General features: G+C 35.7%; 4 protein-coding genes, 1 long non-coding RNA gene and 2 pseudogenes across 8 annotated transcripts; 3 read left to right on the forward strand and 4 right to left on the reverse strand.

Moving 5' to 3' along the window:
• The first annotated feature begins 1,194 nt into the window (after positions 1–1,194).
• AT1G57700 (Protein kinase superfamily protein) lies at positions 1,195–4,834 on the forward strand. Its single transcript, NM_104567.3, has 8 exons — positions 1,195–2,111; positions 2,199–2,483; positions 2,564–2,881; positions 3,045–3,272; positions 3,414–3,514; positions 3,604–3,709; positions 3,801–4,196; positions 4,277–4,834. The coding sequence occupies exons 1-8, from the start codon at positions 1,659–1,661 to the stop codon at positions 4,466–4,468; spliced, it is 2,079 nt and encodes a 692-aa protein (NP_176083.2). The 5' UTR covers positions 1,195–1,658; the 3' UTR covers positions 4,469–4,834.
• Positions 4,835–4,926: 92 nt separating this feature from the next.
• Positions 4,927–4,997, reverse strand: AT1G57710 (annotated as a pseudogene).
• Positions 4,998–7,033: 2,036 nt separating this feature from the next.
• On the reverse strand, positions 7,034–7,521 carry AT1G08173. The gene has a single exon (NR_139385.1). It is a non-coding gene; the product is annotated as an other RNA (long non-coding RNA).
• A 406-nt stretch (positions 7,522–7,927) lies between these two features.
• Positions 7,928–10,990, forward strand: AT1G57720 (Translation elongation factor EF1B, gamma chain). Of its 2 annotated transcripts, NM_104568.4 has the most exons (8): positions 7,928–8,328; positions 8,432–8,489; positions 8,765–8,914; positions 8,993–9,053; positions 9,147–9,199; positions 9,311–9,412; positions 9,551–10,037; positions 10,343–10,987. In NM_104568.4, exons 2-8 carry the CDS (start codon positions 8,481–8,483, stop codon positions 10,720–10,722), a joined length of 1,242 nt encoding a protein of 413 aa, NP_176084.1. In that variant the 5' UTR covers positions 7,928–8,328; positions 8,432–8,480; the 3' UTR covers positions 10,723–10,987. The 2 variants fall into 2 exon arrangements, with proteins under 2 accessions (NP_176084.1, NP_001031202.1); NM_001036125.2 differs by lacking the exon at positions 7,928–8,328 and having other exon boundaries at positions 8,343–8,489; positions 10,343–10,990.
• Positions 10,991–11,372: 382 nt separating this feature from the next.
• AT1G57730 (RING/U-box superfamily protein) lies at positions 11,373–12,069 on the reverse strand. The gene has a single exon (NM_104569.2). It carries the CDS (start codon positions 11,988–11,990, stop codon positions 11,466–11,468), a length of 525 nt encoding a protein of 174 aa, NP_176085.1. The 5' UTR covers positions 11,991–12,069; the 3' UTR covers positions 11,373–11,465.
• Positions 12,070–12,738: 669 nt separating this feature from the next.
• AT1G57740 lies at positions 12,739–13,912 on the forward strand (annotated as a pseudogene). The gene has a single exon.
• Positions 13,913–14,419: 507 nt separating this feature from the next.
• CYP96A15 (cytochrome P450, family 96, subfamily A, polypeptide 15) lies at positions 14,420–16,317 on the reverse strand. Of its 2 annotated transcripts, NM_001124037.1 has the most exons (2): positions 15,015–16,317; positions 14,589–14,928 (listed from the first exon to the last, which is right to left on the reverse strand). In NM_001124037.1, exons 1-2 carry the CDS (start codon positions 16,285–16,287, stop codon positions 14,891–14,893), a joined length of 1,311 nt encoding a protein of 436 aa, NP_001117509.1. In that variant the 5' UTR covers positions 16,288–16,317; the 3' UTR covers positions 14,589–14,890. The 2 variants fall into 2 exon arrangements, with proteins under 2 accessions (NP_176086.1, NP_001117509.1); NM_104570.3 differs by having other exon boundaries at positions 14,420–16,317.
• Between the last annotated feature and the right edge of the window lie 772 nt (positions 16,318–17,089).

Below are 17,089 nucleotides of genomic sequence, written 5' to 3' on the forward strand. Positions count from 1 at the left end.
GAGAAGATGTAACACTCAATTTCTTTGCATGCAGTGAATTAGCTGGAAACATTTTGTGTGAAATGTCAATATGAGTATCTTCAAAGATTGTTAAAGACTGTTGACATAACTAAAGCTGCTTCGTTGGACCAATTTTAACACCAATATTTGGATATCTTGGATGGTTGGAATTGATGGTACGGTTGATGCCAAGAAGTTGCTTGGGGGAACTGAAAGGGACCGGTAAGTTGTGTTATTTAAATATTTGTGAGTAAACACTAATCTTAATTCCATTTACCTATCAAACTATGACATTTTCAAAATTTATATGCTTAAATATATATTTTTAATTAATATTATGTAACGTGTACAATTTCATCATAAATATATGTTTTTAATTAATTTTATGTAATGTGATTTTCTTTATAATAATGTAGTTTAAATAAAATTGTTCAACTATTTGTTTACTAAAAATAAATAGAAAAAGTTCATAAGTTTAAAAAGTAAAAAGTATTATTAATAAATATTAATAAAATAAAGATATAATATACTTAGAATATTCTTTTTAAAATAGAAAATAAAGGAAACTATTGGAAATGTTTTGCTTCATTTTTTTTTCAATTTTGAAGAAACTTTAATTTTGAAAAATATTTGAAGATAACCATTAAAGATGTCCTTAATGATATCGTTTACGTTTGCTTTTCGGAGAATTGATTTTTTTTAACCAAACCGAAACAACCTAGCTAAATCAACTGAAACCAGATTTCTTGACTAATTATCTTGATAAAATTATTGCACAACCACTTAACCATATTCTTCTTTGGCTGCTTTGTTTTGATGATTTCTATATGGGATAATTATTATATGTGAACTCTTTATTGGAAGACTCCTCACTAAAATAAAAGAAAATATTAATAAGAGGAAGAAAGAGAGAAGATGAATATTTTCTAATAATATGTTATTTCAAATATATTTAAATCTTCATTTGAGTTTTTTTAGTTAATATCAAATCAATTCATATTAGAAACTTTAGTTAATATCCATGTATTTTTTTGTAAAATTTTACCAAAATATGATTTCAAACTCCATTCTCTTATACAAAATTCAGGTTTAATTCGTCGTAATTTGGTTAGGACAATTCGGTATTAAAATTTGGAAATAAAGTTATATAGATTAATAACCTTAATTAGTTTCTCATAACCTTTGACTTTTTCTCTTGCTTGTGAAATTCTTCCTTCTTCATCAATTCTCTTTTTCATTTTCCACAAAATTTCCTTTTGAAAACCCTAAACCAACCGACTCACTTACCTCTAATTTCAATTTCATTTTCCTCAACTCTACCACTAATGTACTAACTCAGATCCGAAAATCTCTCCTTTCCCAAAAATTCTTCTATCTTTCTCCTCAATTCTCTTATTCACATGACCAAGTCTTACTTCTTTCCTAATCAACAATGTTGATTTGATCAATTCCCCAGTTTTCATTAGATCTACAAAAATCTCACCTTTTCTTCTTCCAAGGATCTAATTTTGTTTCTGGGTTCTTTAAATTTCGAAACTTTCTTACAAAAATTTCACTTCTTTAGCTAGATTTATACTAAAGTTAGAATCTTTGCATTGTGGAATCGAAAAAGGTAGAGTCTTTATCAGTTGATGCTGCTGGTGAAGAAGATTTAGATAATGGGTTGTATTTGCTCAAAAGGAGTACGTACTAATGATGATTACATAGAGACGAATCATGTAAGTATTGGTAAAGAGAATCCTAAAGCTTCTAAGAAACAATCTGATTCAGAGGAAACTAGTGTTAATGGAAACGAAGCTACATTGAGGTTAATACCTGATGATGTCAAGGACACTTTCTCTGATGAGGAAGTGGAGGAGCTGGAGGAGAAGAAAGAGAGTAGCTTTGAGATGAAATCTTGTGAATCTGTGTTGCAAAAAGGAAATGTTTTGGAGATAGTTGATAATGTAGGACCGTTGCAGCCTAGGATGAGTAGGATTGGTAGTGTTAGTAATGGAGATAGAGCAGCTAAAGTTATTGCTGGTTGGCCTTCATGGTTAGTTTCAGTTGCTGGTGAAGCTATTAATGGATGGATTCCTCGTAGTGCTGATTCGTTCGAGAAGTTGGAGATGGTGAGTGGCTTTTTGATTGAAATTGGAGTCTTTGATTTTGGATTTTAGATGATGCTGAAGTTCTGTTTTTTTTTTTTTTGAATGCAGATTGGGCAGGGGACGTATAGTAGTGTGTACAGAGCTCGTGATCTCGAAACAAACCAGATTGTTGCACTTAAGAAGGTTCGGTTTGCTAATATGGATCCTGAGAGTGTGAGGTTTATGGCAAGAGAAATTATCATTCTACGTAGGCTTAACCATCCAAACGTTATGAAACTCGAAGGGCTGATCATTTCAAAAGCTTCGGGAAGTATGTATCTTATATTTGAATATATGGATCATGATCTCGCAGGCCTTGCTTCGACCCCTGGGATTAAGTTCTCTCAGGCACAGGTAAAAACCGTTCTCAAGTGTGTATTATATTTGCTTGTAGTTATAATCAGTTTTTGTAACATTTGATATGCTTTTGCTAGATTAAATGTTATATGAAGCAATTGTTGCTTGGGTTAGAACATTGCCATAGTTGTGGTGTGTTGCACCGTGACATCAAGTGCTCAAATCTTCTGCTTGATCGTAACAATAATCTCAAGATTGGTGATTTTGGTCTTTCTAATTTTTACCGGGGCCAACGAAAGCAGCCTCTGACTAGCCGTGTTGTGACATTGTGGTACCGCCCACCTGAACTTCTGCTTGGGTCAACTGACTATGGAGTTACGGTTGATCTATGGAGCACAGGATGCATACTTGCTGAACTCTTTACTGGAAAGCCTCTTCTACCCGGAAGAACCGAGGTATAGTTTTCTTCGTGAAACACAATTTCCTTTTTAAGATTTGGCATGTTGGCTTTGATTACGCTAAACAAGTTAATCGTTTTATGTTATCTTAGGTAGGCATATAGACAAGTCAATACAGAAAATGAAATTCAAAAGAACCTTTTGTTTCTTATATGAACAGGTAGAACAAATGCACAAGATCTTTAAACTCTGCGGATCACCTTCTGAGGAGTATTGGAGAAGATCACGGTTGCGGCATGCAACCATCTTTAAACCTCAACATCCCTACAAGCGATGTGTAGCTGATACATTTAAGGATCTTCCTTCTTCAGCTTTGGCCCTCCTTGAGGTTCTTCTAGCTGTAGAACCAGATGCACGTGGAACCGCATCTTCGGCCCTTCAAAGCGAGGTTGACCTATGAACTTTACTCCGGTACTAGATTAGGGCTTCAATACCTTTTACCCACTTTTCGCCTACTTTTCATGTTTTAGCTGAGAAATCATTAGCATTGTAGCTTAGACATATATGTTGATATTACTCTCTTTTTCAGTTCTTTACGACAAAACCTTTTCCAAGTGAGCCATCAAGTTTACCGAGATATCAGCCAAGGAAAGAATTTGATGCCAAGCTTCGAGAAGAGGAAGCAAGACGGTATGATTCAAAGCTTCTACACATTTTGTCACCATTTGCAAGTTTATCTTAGCAACATTTATGACTCCCAGTATTTTTCTCATGAACAGACGGAAAGGTTCGAGCAGTAAACAGAATGAACAGAAGCGGTTGGCTAGAGAGTCCAAAGCTGTACCGGCTCCTAGTGCCAATGCCGAGTTACTGGCATCAATACAGGTAATTTCTTAGTCTACAGATGCATGTGTGTGTTTGTGTGTATGTATGCCTATGCTTCTATCTTATTACTTGGAATTTTTCCCTTTCAAAGAAACGTCTAGGGGAGACTAACCGGACAAGCATTAGTGAGAAGTTTAATCCTGAGGGAGATTCTGGCAATGGCTTCCGGATCGAACCACTGAAGGGCAATACCGCACAAAATCCCTACCCAATCTACACAAACGGAGACAACCATCCTAACGGATCAAGCCAACTGAGAACACAAAGGTCCTATGTCCAACGCGGGTCTGGCCAATTGTCAAGATTCTCAAACTCAATGGCACCTACTAGAGATGGATCACAGTTTGGAAGTATGAGAGACGCTATAGTGAACCAACGCTGGCTTGAAGATGGTTCAGAGAATTTCAATTTGTCCCAAAGATTGTTGGAGAAACCTAATGGTATTAGGAAAGATGACCCTTCATCCTCTAGCAAAGAGTCAATAATGGTAAAAACGAGAAGTAACACTGTTGTTATTAGTCTCTTGTGTTTGTATATCTGTGGCTAAACATAATTTGGTGAAAGCAGGGCTATGATGGTGAGAAGAGAGGGAGGATTCAGTACTCAGGACCATTGATTCCAGGAGAAGGAAACTTGGATGAAATGTTGAAAGAACATGAAAGACAGATCTTGTTGGCTGTACGACGAGCTCAAGCCGATAAGGCTAAGAGAGACGATAACCGACAGGCTCAAACCTTGTTTCCAGCTAATGGAAGGTGATATTTTGGGGGATTTATTCAAAATGAGTTTCTTAGAGAGAGTAGTGCAACAATAAACAAACTTTTTGGCTAAAAATCTGATGATGGTTCTTCATCATACTTGCATTTTTTTGTTTGTTAGACTTGTATGGTTTAGAAGAAAGGTTTAGGATTTAGGATCTTGAGTTGTATAGTCAAATTGCTAACAGTTTATCTGATTAATGTTCTCCATTCTTTTGGATAATCTAATAAATCTTGATCATAGAGAATAAAGATTCACCAATCACTAAATCCTACTCTGTAGTGAAAAGTGAAAACGATGTTATTATTCGTCAACGAGCTCTCAAACTAAAGTTTAGAAACCTTTTTCTATCTCTCTCATTAAAACAGATATCGAGAGACTAGTTTCGTCTTGACTGCATTAAAAGTGAGGCGTTTTCAATTTCATTCTAATATAAAAAATTAAAAAGAAAAATATTTTTCCACTGCCGAGCTTTGAACTCGGAAATCAGATGTTTAGACAGCTGTTTTAACCATTGTGCTACAGCGGATCTTTGTATAAATCAACGGATTTTGAGATAAATCTTTTTTTTTATCAACCACAAATTATTTAAAATATAACTTCATGATTGATTGCCTAATTTGGAGAGAAATAGTCTATAAAATAAATTTCCGAAAGCAGTAAACGAGAAGAGCGAACTAAACAATCCACCTTACAATTATATAAACGAGAAATATAAGAAATCGAGAAACCGGAAAATAACACACAAAGCATTCTAAACTCATCTAGTAGATTGGATAAAGTGGGTCATTCTTCAAGAGACTGCACCATCGAAGACTAACTTCTAACAATCTGTTTCAAAAGCCTTACAATCAATCCTTCTTGAAAGGATATTCTTCATAACCCAAATTAAAACTTTCATCTCCGAGTGTAGGGAGGAGGGACACCTCCGAAGACACTTTGCACCAAGAAAGACCCTTTGATCATTTCCTTGAAAACACCCAAAGATTTTCATGAACCATCAATCTAGTATATTAGAGATTGAATTGGATTAGCCAAAATTTTCCTATTAACATCGGGCCATAACTGCTAATGATCCTGACACAATTTGTCATAGAAATTTTTTAATTTTAATTTTTGCAATATTCTTTATGAAACATATGATTCTTTATGAAACATGATTCTTTATCGCATTAAAAAAAAGATATTTTCTATCGGGCTTTAAACCTGGCAATCAATTATCAATGAGATACATTAACCATTATGTTACTGCAGATCTTGGAGTAAACCAAAATTTTTTTAGATAAATCATGAATTAACCATATTCTTTTCGAAACAAAATATCTTTGAGTAAAGCAACAAATCTTTAGATAAATCATGAATTTACAGTATTAGGATTCTTTTTGTAACATATGAATATATTTTGTATATATATATACATCAATGTAAAGAATTACATGCATAAGTTTTTTTTTTTTTTTTTTTTTTAGCAACATGCTTAAGATTTACTATTACATATTTGAAGCTAAATCTAAAATTGTAAATAGTACGTTTTTAGGTTTTACAAAAGCCTTCAAATTATGTGGAATATAAACCCTAAATATTGAAGAAAAGTTATTCAAATTCTGCTTGCAAGCTCAAGAAAAATAACATTCATCATATTTTCTGCAATATTCAGATTATTCGTTGATCACCTAATATCAAAGTATTTCTTGGTTTTTTTTTTTTTTTTTTATAAGCTGCATGAATCTTTCCACTGTTTTAATTAAACTATGTCAATCGAATATGCGGAGCTGAATCGAATTTTATCCTTCTGACTTAATATTTCTCACACTCACTCACTCTCTCAATCTCTCAAGAACCACCAAAGAAAGAAAAACAGAACAAGAACAGAGGATCCAAGAAATAGGAAGAAGAAAAGACGTGAGGCTTTTACGATTTCGGGACTTGATTGAGATCCCTACGTTACGTAATACTTGCAATTCACTATCTTCTCAGTAACTGAATTTCTCACACGAAATTACATATGTTAAAATGTATATATATATCATACACAAGATGGATCCTTGCTCTACCTTTTTATAGCATGCTTTGTTACAACAACTTTTTTTTTAATTTGGTTGTTGTAAAACTTTGTTTCAACAATTATAACAGCCTTTTAACATAACATGGACATTAAACCAAACCTAAAGCGAGTCTACAGCAGCTCAATTATCGGTTCTAATCCGATATGCACATAGCCAACCCACGGTTAAAAGTTGATTTCATTTGATTTCCATCACCAAGGTCAACACTATCAACGTTTTTTGTTTTTTTTGGTCTAACTATCAAAGTTTAATTTCCCATAATATGAAGCTAACCATGCAATGTTGTAAACCCGAATTACATTTTGGTTTCTTAGACTTGATGATGAGTTGATGACTAATTGAAAACAAATTTAAGAGCTTACTAGTGTTCTCTCCAATGCTTCTTTTTTTTTAAATTGGAATTGATCACACACATATATATATTTACGCATATATGTATATATGGATGTGAACAATTAGTATTATTTTACAATAATAGTAAAAAAAAAAATGAACTTACAAATTACAAACCAAACTTGACGATATATGCATGCTCTTTGAGATCATCACACGAGTTGGTCGGAGCCACCTTTCGCAGTCTTGTCTGCTTCGGCTGGTCCATGTTTTTTCTCGGCTTTACTATCTGCGATTCTCTCTCGAGGGCTACACAAGATTCTTCCCAGAAAATGGGAAGCAATTGCCAAGAATATGATCACTATGACGATCAAACACCATTGCCAGATTGGAACCTCCATATCTTTAGTTTGGATTTTTGGTCACACAAAGTAAACGCAGTGCAGAAGAAGAAGAGGCGGAAGATGCTTGAAATTAAAGTTGTTGGTACTGTTGACCAAAAGGAGTAAGTTGTGAAGAAATGATACGCAAAGACTTGTGGAAGGTAACCAATTTTGTAAACTTCGTAGAAGAAATCGAACTCAATAAAAAAACATCTATATATGTATGACATACGAACAATAACATAGTTTAGTGGACCTACCAATAATGCCCTCTAATAGTTTTGGAAGCTACTTAATTAAAAGATTTTATTTCATTTTCACAAAGTGAAAGAAGGGTTACAAAATTCATCAATTTTGTATTTATTCAAACCCATACTTGGAGTTGGTGTATCAAAAACCTAATTATATTAATTGGCATTGTACGTGGTAACGTTTTAGTTTACATCTATGGATCAATCTTGCATAATAAGTTAATAACCCTTTTGAATTTAAAAAGCACAACACAACTTATTTTTAAAAAGGATATATCATTTTCGGATTTAAAGTTTAGTTTGTATGGTCTAAAACTTTGTTTTTGGTTGTCGTTTAGGATATCTTGGAGAGGAAGAAACCACATAGAGACATGAATCAGAGAAGTAACTTTGTGAGGTTGCTTCTACGAATTTCGATGAACTAGTGTTTCTTTTTCTTCTTTTTCAACAACATGCGAGTTTGGCACACCAAGGATATGGATACAACCAACTAAACTACATATCAAAATGGCCATGGGGAAATGTCAGCAAAATCTGTCAAAAAATGCAAAAACAAAACTCCAACTTTACTTTGGGTAAAACAATACGCTAATTTTTATTATGTTATACATAAATGCAAAAGTTATAATCGTTTAAACCTTAAAAATAAGCAAACCAAATTTGACAAAACCAAAAGCTAAACCGAATCAAACGAAAAAGGAATATTCTCCAAAACCGACTTCACACAGCCCTAATTTCCACACTCTAATACTATTTCTCGCCGCCGCTTTTGTATCTTCTTCTCTCTCGCTTTGCTCTCTCGGAATTGTTTTTGCAGAAAGTCTCTCGTAAGAATCAATCTATCAACTTCTTCTTCATATACGCTTCTCTCGTTTCAAAATTTCATCGACGATTAACTGATTTTTACTTGGTGTTTTCTTTGGTAACTAGATCTGAACTCAGAAAATCTCCGAGTTCGTATATCTTCTCCGTTTGAGCAATGGCGTTGGTAAGTACTCACTTCTGAGATCATTACACGTTTCATCAGATCCGTCACGATTGGTTTTACTGATCTGTTGATGATAGTTTATGAATTTTGATTCATGTATCTTAAATCTGGGAATATAGTTTGATTTTAGAATGATTTAGGTATCTTGGACGATTGTTTATTAATCTGAGAACTGGATTTTGTGTTGCATTGAAAAACTACTTTGGATGAATATAACTATGCAATTTCTGTTGAGTTTCATTGATGAAGTTTGTGTAAATCATACTATTTATCAGGTCATGCACACATACAAGGGAAACAAAGGTGCCAATAAGGCACTTATTGCTGCAGAGTATGCGGGTGTGAAGATCGAGGAGTCCGCAGACTTTCAGATGGGCGTCACTAACAAGTCACCTGAGTTCCTTAAGATGAACCCTATTGGAAAGGTATGGAATCTCTTTCGAGAAGTTTTGATTGATGTTTGCTGTAAATTCCTAGCTAATAAAAGATTATGATCCCACTAGGTTCCTGTGCTTGAGACTCCTGAAGGTCCCATATTTGAGAGCAATGCCATTGCCCGATATGGTATAACTTCATTTCCTTCTGTTTCTCTTTGATGCACCTATCTATAACTTGGTATTAATTGGATATGATGATTGTTTTGTTATCCCCCTTCAGTGAGCCGTAAGAATGGTGACAACTCTTTGAATGGATCCTCCCTTATTGAATACGTAAGCTCCTGTTTATCCAATGGCCTTTCCTTTTAAAATTATCGTACCTTTGTGTTTATCTCTTGTTTACTATCATTGATTCATGTCTATGTGCATGTGTTTACTTTTCAGGCTCACATTGAGCAATGGATCGATTTCTCCTCATTGGAGATTGATGCTAACATGTTGAAGTGGTTTGCTCCAAGAATGGGCTATGCTCCCTTCTCTGCCCCAGTAAGCTTTCCCTCATTTTTTGTGCCTTGTCTCATGCACTCTCTGTACTAACAAATCATGCTACTCCTTACTCGCTAAGATTAGTATTTGACTAGTCTAAGCTTGACTAATCTTTTTAATGGTTTTATCTGAATGAAGGCTGAGGAAGCGGCAATTTCTGCATTGAAGAGAGGACTTGAGGCTCTGAACACACATCTCGCCTCCAACACTTTCCTTGTTGGACACTCTGTCACCCTTGCTGATATTGTCACAATCTGCAACTTGAACTTGGGATTTGCCACCGTGATGACCAAGAAATTTACCTCTGCATTCCCTCATGTTGAGAGATACTTCTGGACAATGGTTAACCAGCCAGAATTCAAGAAGGTGTTGGGTGATGCCAAACAAACCGAAGCTGTCCCTCCAGTTCCTACTAAGAAAGCTCCACAGCCTGCTAAGCCCAAGGAGGAGCCCAAGAAGGCAGCCCCTGTAGCAGAGGCACCAAAGCCTGCTGAGGAGGAGGAAGCACCAAAGCCTAAAGCCAAGAATCCTCTTGACTTGCTACCACCAAGCCCAATGGTTCTCGATGACTGGAAGAGGCTTTACTCGAACACCAAATCCAACTTCCGTGAGGTTGCTATCAAAGGTATGTTATATGATGACTTCTGTTAATTGTTCTTTAGAAGAAATTGTTCTAGGTTTATGGAATCAACTTGTTAAGAAGAAAGCTACAAAAATCCGAGACAATGTGCTGTGACATCCTTATAATACCAGTGCTTACTAACGACTCTCTAAACAATTCACAGCTGCTCTAGTCTACTAAATTGCCTCCTAAGCTAGATATAGTAGACTTAGAGGGGTACTCACTATGGTTTATGGGACATGTATGGCCCAGAGTCTGAAAGTACATTCTATTAAGCTCAATGCCTTGAATGTTTTTCTTCATTGCAGGATTCTGGGACATGTATGACCCGGAGGGGTACTCACTATGGTTCTGTGACTATAAGTACAACGATGAGAACATGGTCTCCTTTGTTACACTCAACAAGGTAGGAGGGTTCCTTCAGCGTATGGACTTGGCACGTAAATACTCCTTTGGAAAGATGCTTATTTGCGGGTCAGAGGGTCCTTTCAAGGTGAAGGGTTTATGGCTTTTCCGTGGACCAGAGATCCCCAAGTTCATAATGGATGAGGTGTACGACATGGAGCTGTACGAGTGGACTAAGGTTGATATCTCCGATGAAGCACAGAAGGAGCGTGTTAGCCAGATGATTGAAGACGCTGAGCCATTTGAAGGCGAGGCTCTTTTGGACGCCAAATGCTTTAAGTGAAAAGGCTCTTTGTATCTCCGTAGAGGTTTACTCTGTTACTCGTGTTTTGATACCTTCTAGAGAGTCCTTACCACCTTTTGAATCGTACTCGGGTTTAAGAACTAGTTGCTTCTCAATGTTATTTTGACAGAATATTGTTCTTAAATACATTACAACTTCTAGTTATTGTTTTTATTTTGTTTTTTATTATCCAAACTCGTGTGTGTGACATTCTCTCTTTAAATTAGTTGCTTGGAAGATGCAAAGAATCTCGTTTAATGGGGCATACTGAATTTCATTTTAAAGTTGTAATATTACACGTCTCTAACTTGTCTCTAACACGTCTCTAACTTGATGATTCAGATATGTTCACTAAAACCCAAATTCCTTTTAAGCCAATCGAATGTTGGTCTACACAGCAACATTTAAGAGATAGGTGTAAGAAATAGAGCCATGAGGTGAGCTTATAAGGAGAGTGTATGTTGAACATGTTCATAGATATTAGGTCCGAGAGGCTTAAAATCACTCAAGTTTATTAAGATGAGAAGATATACCAAGTAAACCTAATTCGTTCTCTACAAAGAGTTTAATGACCAAAATAAACAAAAGGTAGATTAAGATCTTGTCTTAAGAAAATCAAATAAATCGAATCATTACTATATTATCTCAAACAAATCGAATCATTACAATATCATCTCAAGAAAATCAACAAATCATCATTCTTAACCTAAAAACCCTAAAAAAAGAAATCTTCATGACTCTGTTTAGGAGTAGTAGGGATAATCGTCGTCATCTTCATCTTCAAGAACAGTGCGGCAGAGAGGGCACAAATTACTATGACCCAACCATTTGTAGATACAGTCATTATGAAAGACATGGGGACAATTCGGCATCTCCTGATAGTCATGTACATCCTGTGACATATCCTCCAAACAAATAGCGCATGTCTTGTTTTCTAGAGGAGAACTAGAAGTGGATTCTTCGACGAATCTCACTGTGACGTGAAGGTACATGTCAAACGGCGCTGGAACTCGTTCGGATGCTAAAGCCATCTCAACGCAAAGACGAGTGCCTGAGATACTGTCTGGAAAGATTGTTTCGAGGAGAGGAGAGGTCTTGTGTGGATCAAAGTTAACGACGTCTTTTAAGATAAGTTGAGTGATTTGGAACAGAGGAGCATCATCACACTTGTCGTCGCTCTCACGCTTGAGATTGATCTCCACTGTATTCGATGAAGACTTGCGTGGACTCGGAAAGACGTTAACATCAATAGTGATTTCTGGAACCATTGTTGGTTTTTGGAATTAGAAGACAAAGGTATGAAACCGAACAAGAGACGGAGGCAGAGAGGAAGTGATGGTCTTTGTGTTGTGATGAATGTTGTTGACAAGTGATCTTGTGTTTGTTGTTAATTTTATAACTAAACCTTAAGTCGGCGATTTCCATTTTTTTTACAATTTCCTTTTTTGTAATCTCGTTTTTGTTTTTACAATTTCCTTTTTTTGGTTTTAACCTCATATTTTTAGCTTCTCAATTAAATATTATAAAATCTCTAGTTATCATAACTACGTAGGTTTTTGTAACATCTTTTTTTTTCGACATCCATAACCACTAAGATTTGTAACTAGTAAATTCTACAAAATTATCTCAAATCAAATTAAATCTCCATAAAATTTAAAAGTATCCAAATAAATCCAAATCACTAATTTAATTTTAATGAAGCATAGACAGAGATTGCCAGTGTTCTTTTGGGGGAAAGCACCTGGCTTTGCTAACTTCAGGGTTCTTAGACCATTAAGAAAATTTATAACCTAGTAATTTGCTATATATGTTTGCAATGTTAGCTAGAGAGGCATAACAGTGCAAAATCCTGCAATAGCAACATCTTCTTGTCTCTTGACAAAGTATAGGTAATGATTTTGTTGCACAGTATAATCTGTTCAGAGTATGAGTTAATCCTGTCGGTAAAAACCTTCTCTTATTTGTCATTGTGCAGTAAAACATAGTCTTAATTGTGGCTTTACAACGAAGATTATCTTCTCAACCAAATGCCTGGAGATGCAGAGGTCGAATCTTGTTTCTACTGTAATACCAAACTTGCTCAACTCTTGTCATTTAGCTTCATTTTATTTTAAGAACACAAAATTTGGGAGAGCTCTTGCTTCTAAATTGCTCAAGCTCTGTTGATTTTTTGGTTTTTTCAGCTAAAAGCTTTAGGCATAGATAATATCTTGGTTTCGAATGGCCTGCGCCTCCGTCCCATGAAGCAATGATCCTAGCACTTGAAGTACTTTATTCACTTCAGATCCTTGATGATGATGCTATACTTACTTCGCCAACAGGATTCCAAGAAGTAGAACTTCCACTGGTACTTTATCTTCTTGACCTTGAGTTATCTAAAATATAATGTTCATTTGCATTTTCTACTGCATTATTACATGTCTCCATTTCATCATTTTTGATATCGAAAATGATTTTGACTTCAAGTGAGCTTGGTTGTTCAGATGAGATCATTGTAATCGCTGCAGTTCTCTCTATCCTAGGAATAGCTCTTAACCACTTTTTCTCTGCTTAAAGTTTCTTCCATTTAACTGCATAATGAACACATTGCAAATTTGTTATTATTTGCTTTCCTGAACTATGGTGTTTGAAAACTAAGTGGATGTAACCTTAAACATATTATTACTTTGCAGTCCGTTTGGGTCATTGCCAGAGGAGTAAGCTAAAGATGAGATTATTGAAGTGGTTCAGTGGGATTCTCAGAAGAAGAAAATGAAAGAGACACGTACAAGTAAATGTATCGGAAGAGTTGTCTCAAGACTGCTCACTTCAAGAATGTACAGGTGTTGTGTATATAGCTTGATGGACAATTTATCTCAAAGCTAGTGTCAAACTGGACTGGAATTGGTCTTGAGAGGAAGCTGAGAACTGTCAATGAAATTCTTTCGAAGATCATATCTTCAAGAAGAGAGGAGAAAGAAAGCCACAAGCTTTTGAAACGGAGAAATGATAAGTTTATAAGAGATGTGGTTTTTAGTCTAGTGTTAGCAGGAAGAGATACCACAAATTGATCAGCTCTCACTTGGTTCTTTTGGCTTCTTTCTAAGCATCCACATGTTATGTCCAAGATCAGCCATGAGATCAACACAAATCTAGTGTCAGAAGATGAGGAGGAGTCCTCCAAAGGATGAAAAAATGCAGAGAAATCAAGCTGCATTTAGAAAGACAACAACTCAGGAGCATCATGAGTAGACTACATACATAAGAAGAAGAAGTCATTGTTCTATGTGTCTGTTCTTGTAATGATCGAGAGAGAAACAAAGCTCTATTTCTGATATCACATTTGTCTGCAGCTCCACTTTATTCTCCAGCTTGTCAACTCTAGTCATCAGACACAAGCTCAGTATCTTTGACACACACCTGGATATATCTCTTGATCCACGTTTTCTTCAGATGAATATTGAATGTATAATTTTACCCATATCTTATTAAGATGGAATGAATATTAAATTTATGTCATAAATATAGGCTTCACCAAAATCAAAAGCCTTCTAATTTTATTTTATTTGGAGTTTTCATTGTTGAAGCTTAAAAAATACTTTTTTTGTTCAACAAAAGTGACAATTTTATAAACATATTTCAAAAATTAATTATGAATTATTATTTAGTATGATAACATATAGATTTCTCTAAGGAAAAATGAATGTTGCATTATTGCATTTTATTTTAATTTATTTCTGAAACATGCATTATTTCATTACAGTCGTATTGCAGATTAGAAAGATTAAAGGCGGTTTTGTAAGCGTTACAAAGATTCGAGGACCGGGCAGACACATTTTGTTAATACGAACGTAATAAACCCATATGCGTAATTCATGACTCTATTTAATCCACTAACACCTTTTTATTTATATGGACGAGGATGCTCTAATACTTTATTGACGATATTAATTAATTTATGAGCATGACGTGGGACAAACACCGTACTTAGTACGTAATACAAGTAGTTATAACGTGGGAACAAACTAGTAAGTAACACATTTAAATAAGGAAATAGTAATAGTTGCCGTAGAAGCCAAGCAAGCATAATAATCATATCTTCTTTGTGACTGTGACTTTAAGACCATGTTTCATACGGAGAAGGATAGAAGGAATTGGTTCGACCTTGTGACCTTCAATGACCTTAAAGTCATAGTTTCGTATGATCTCCAGAGCTACCATCTTCATCTGCAAGAGAGCTAGATTTTTACCCAAGCAAGTTCTCGGACCAGAATTAAAAGCCATGAACTTGTATGAAGGTTCATGTCTTAGACCTCCATTGTCTGAAATCCATCTCTCTGGTTTGAAATCCAATGCGTCTTCTCCCCATACAGATCTCATCCTCCCCAATGCATAGATACATATCACGATCTTTGAATTTGCATCAACTTTGTGCCCGCTTGGAAGTACATCTGGCTTCGCAGGAGACTTGTGGTTGAAGGGAAGTGGCGGGTAGAGTCTCATTGATTCGGACAATGCAGCATGCAGATACACGAGCTTCTCTAGATCTTCATTATCAAACTTTGTGTTGATCTCATGTCTGAGCTTGGCCATAACTTGAGGATGCTTAGAAAGAAGCCAAAAGAACCAAGTGAGAACTGAGCTTGTGGTGTCCCTTCCTGCTAACACTAGACTAAAAATAACATCTCTTATAAACTTATCTTTATTAGGTTTCAAGAGCTTATATTTGCTCGTGTCCACATTCATATAATACGTCAACGCGTCCTTGGAATATGGCTCCGTTTTGGCGCGACTTATCTCCTCTTTTCTTCTTGAAGATATGATCTTCGCAAACATACGATTGACAGTGGCCAAAGCTGTTCTCATCTTCCTCTCAAGCCCAATACCAATCCAGTTTTGAAGCCTCCACAAGATCACCGGTTTGAAATGTCTATAATAGATTGCTTCTTCGCCAATATCCGCAGCTTCACCGAACTCAACTTCCAGCATTTCGATGGATAGTGACATTGGATCGTAACCAGTCATCAAAATTGAAGAAGTATCAAACATGAATCTCTGGAACACATCTTGTAATTCTATGATAATGTTTTTCTGAGCAGCATTATCAAGAAAAGGAACAAGACCTTCTTTTAACTTACTTTTATTGCTACTTACTGAGAGCTCGATGAAATCTTGATTGTGGAATAGGGCGTGATTTGACTTCCTCATCTCCTCCCACAACTCAAAATCAACGGTTAAGATTCCTTCTCCCAAAACATCAAAGATCTTCTTGAACTCAGGTCCTTTAGGGTAATTCCCAAAGTTTGAGCTTAGTATGTGATGAATATTCCTTGGATCGGCGGTGAACAACATGTCCGTTCCACTAAGCCATGGCCCTTTGAAATAAAAAGTTAGATTGGTCGCCTCAAGCACCTCGACGGTCCAGTCGTAGATACGAGGGATTTGGTGGAGCATTCCTGGAAGCATCCTGAGGAACGGCCAGTTCTTGAGAATAGGCTGACCTTGAGGTTTCTTTTGGAGGAAGAAATAAGTAAATAGGCATACAAGAAAGAAAATGAACGTTACGTAAAAACCTAGCATCGCCATTTTTAGACAAAAGGATTTATGAGTATAGATACAAAACTCTTAGTTAAGTTAGCCTGCTATTATATAGCCTAGGTTCAATTGAATTCAGAGCGTTGTTAGGCAAAATGTTGCTGGCTGCCTGGCCCCGACAGATTTAACGTTGATAGGAATTATCAGACCACAGTCTTCATCAAACTCATTTACTACTTTGTCTTGTGTGTACTGATTAGCTGAATACCACATGATCTAGTCGGTTATGCATTAATGCATAAGAGGCTCTAATTATCACATAAATATATCTCATGGCAGGCTAACGAAAATATTCAAACCCTAATCTTAGAATCATATACCCCAAACCAGAGGCATAGGCGGCCTTTAACATACATATCTTCTCCTTTTCACACCAAGGTTTAGGTTTTGTTATATGGAAGATGAATTCGATTATCTTGTACCAATGCGATTGTAAGACTGGTTGTTTGTGGACTTTGTTAAAATGTTGATAAGGTCCATGTTAAAATGCTGATAACCGTTGGTCAACTTTCTCTACGTATGTGCTTGAATTAGTCTTAAGAGTTAGATTTCAAGATTTGCTAGTTCTATTTCATATTGTTATATTTGCACGTGGCGACAGAGATATAGCACGAGGTTCTGCATTTTCCTAAGCACATTGGAAATAGAATGGCACCTTTATATATTAATTAAATAATTTATGGATTTTTTCGCTTTATAGTAAAATATGTACATATATGGCCGTATATACAAAAACTCGAACATGTTGGTCGTACAGAGTTGGTTACAGTAGCGTTATTTAATTTGTAAACTT

This window comes from Arabidopsis thaliana (genome assembly GCF_000001735.4).
Source record: "Arabidopsis thaliana chromosome 1 sequence".
NCBI classification, from domain to species: Eukaryota; Viridiplantae; Streptophyta; class Magnoliopsida; order Brassicales; family Brassicaceae; genus Arabidopsis; species Arabidopsis thaliana.

Bases quoted from the DNA above. Each gene is read 5' to 3' on its own strand.
- AT1G57730 (NM_104569.2), bottom strand. From the start codon at position 11,990: ATGGTTCCAGAAATCACTATTGATGTTAACGTCTTTCCGAGTCCACGC.
- AT1G57720 (NM_104568.4), top strand. The intron at 8,915-8,992 runs GTATGGAATCTC...TGATCCCACTAG, and splicing joins AGATGAACCCTATTGGAAAG to GTTCCTGTGCTTGAGACTCC. The intron at 9,413-9,550 runs GTAAGCTTTCCC...ATCTGAATGAAG, and splicing joins ATGCTCCCTTCTCTGCCCCA to GCTGAGGAAGCGGCAATTTC.
- AT1G57700 (NM_104567.3), top strand. From the start codon at position 1,659: ATGGGTTGTATTTGCTCAAAAGGAGTACGTACTAATGATGATTACATA. The intron at 3,710-3,800 runs GTAATTTCTTAG...TCCCTTTCAAAG, and splicing joins AGTTACTGGCATCAATACAG to AAACGTCTAGGGGAGACTAA. The intron at 4,197-4,276 runs GTAAAAACGAGA...TGGTGAAAGCAG, and splicing joins CTAGCAAAGAGTCAATAATG to GGCTATGATGGTGAGAAGAG.
- CYP96A15 (NM_104570.3), bottom strand. From the start codon at position 16,287: ATGGCGATGCTAGGTTTTTACGTAACGTTCATTTTCTTTCTTGTATGC.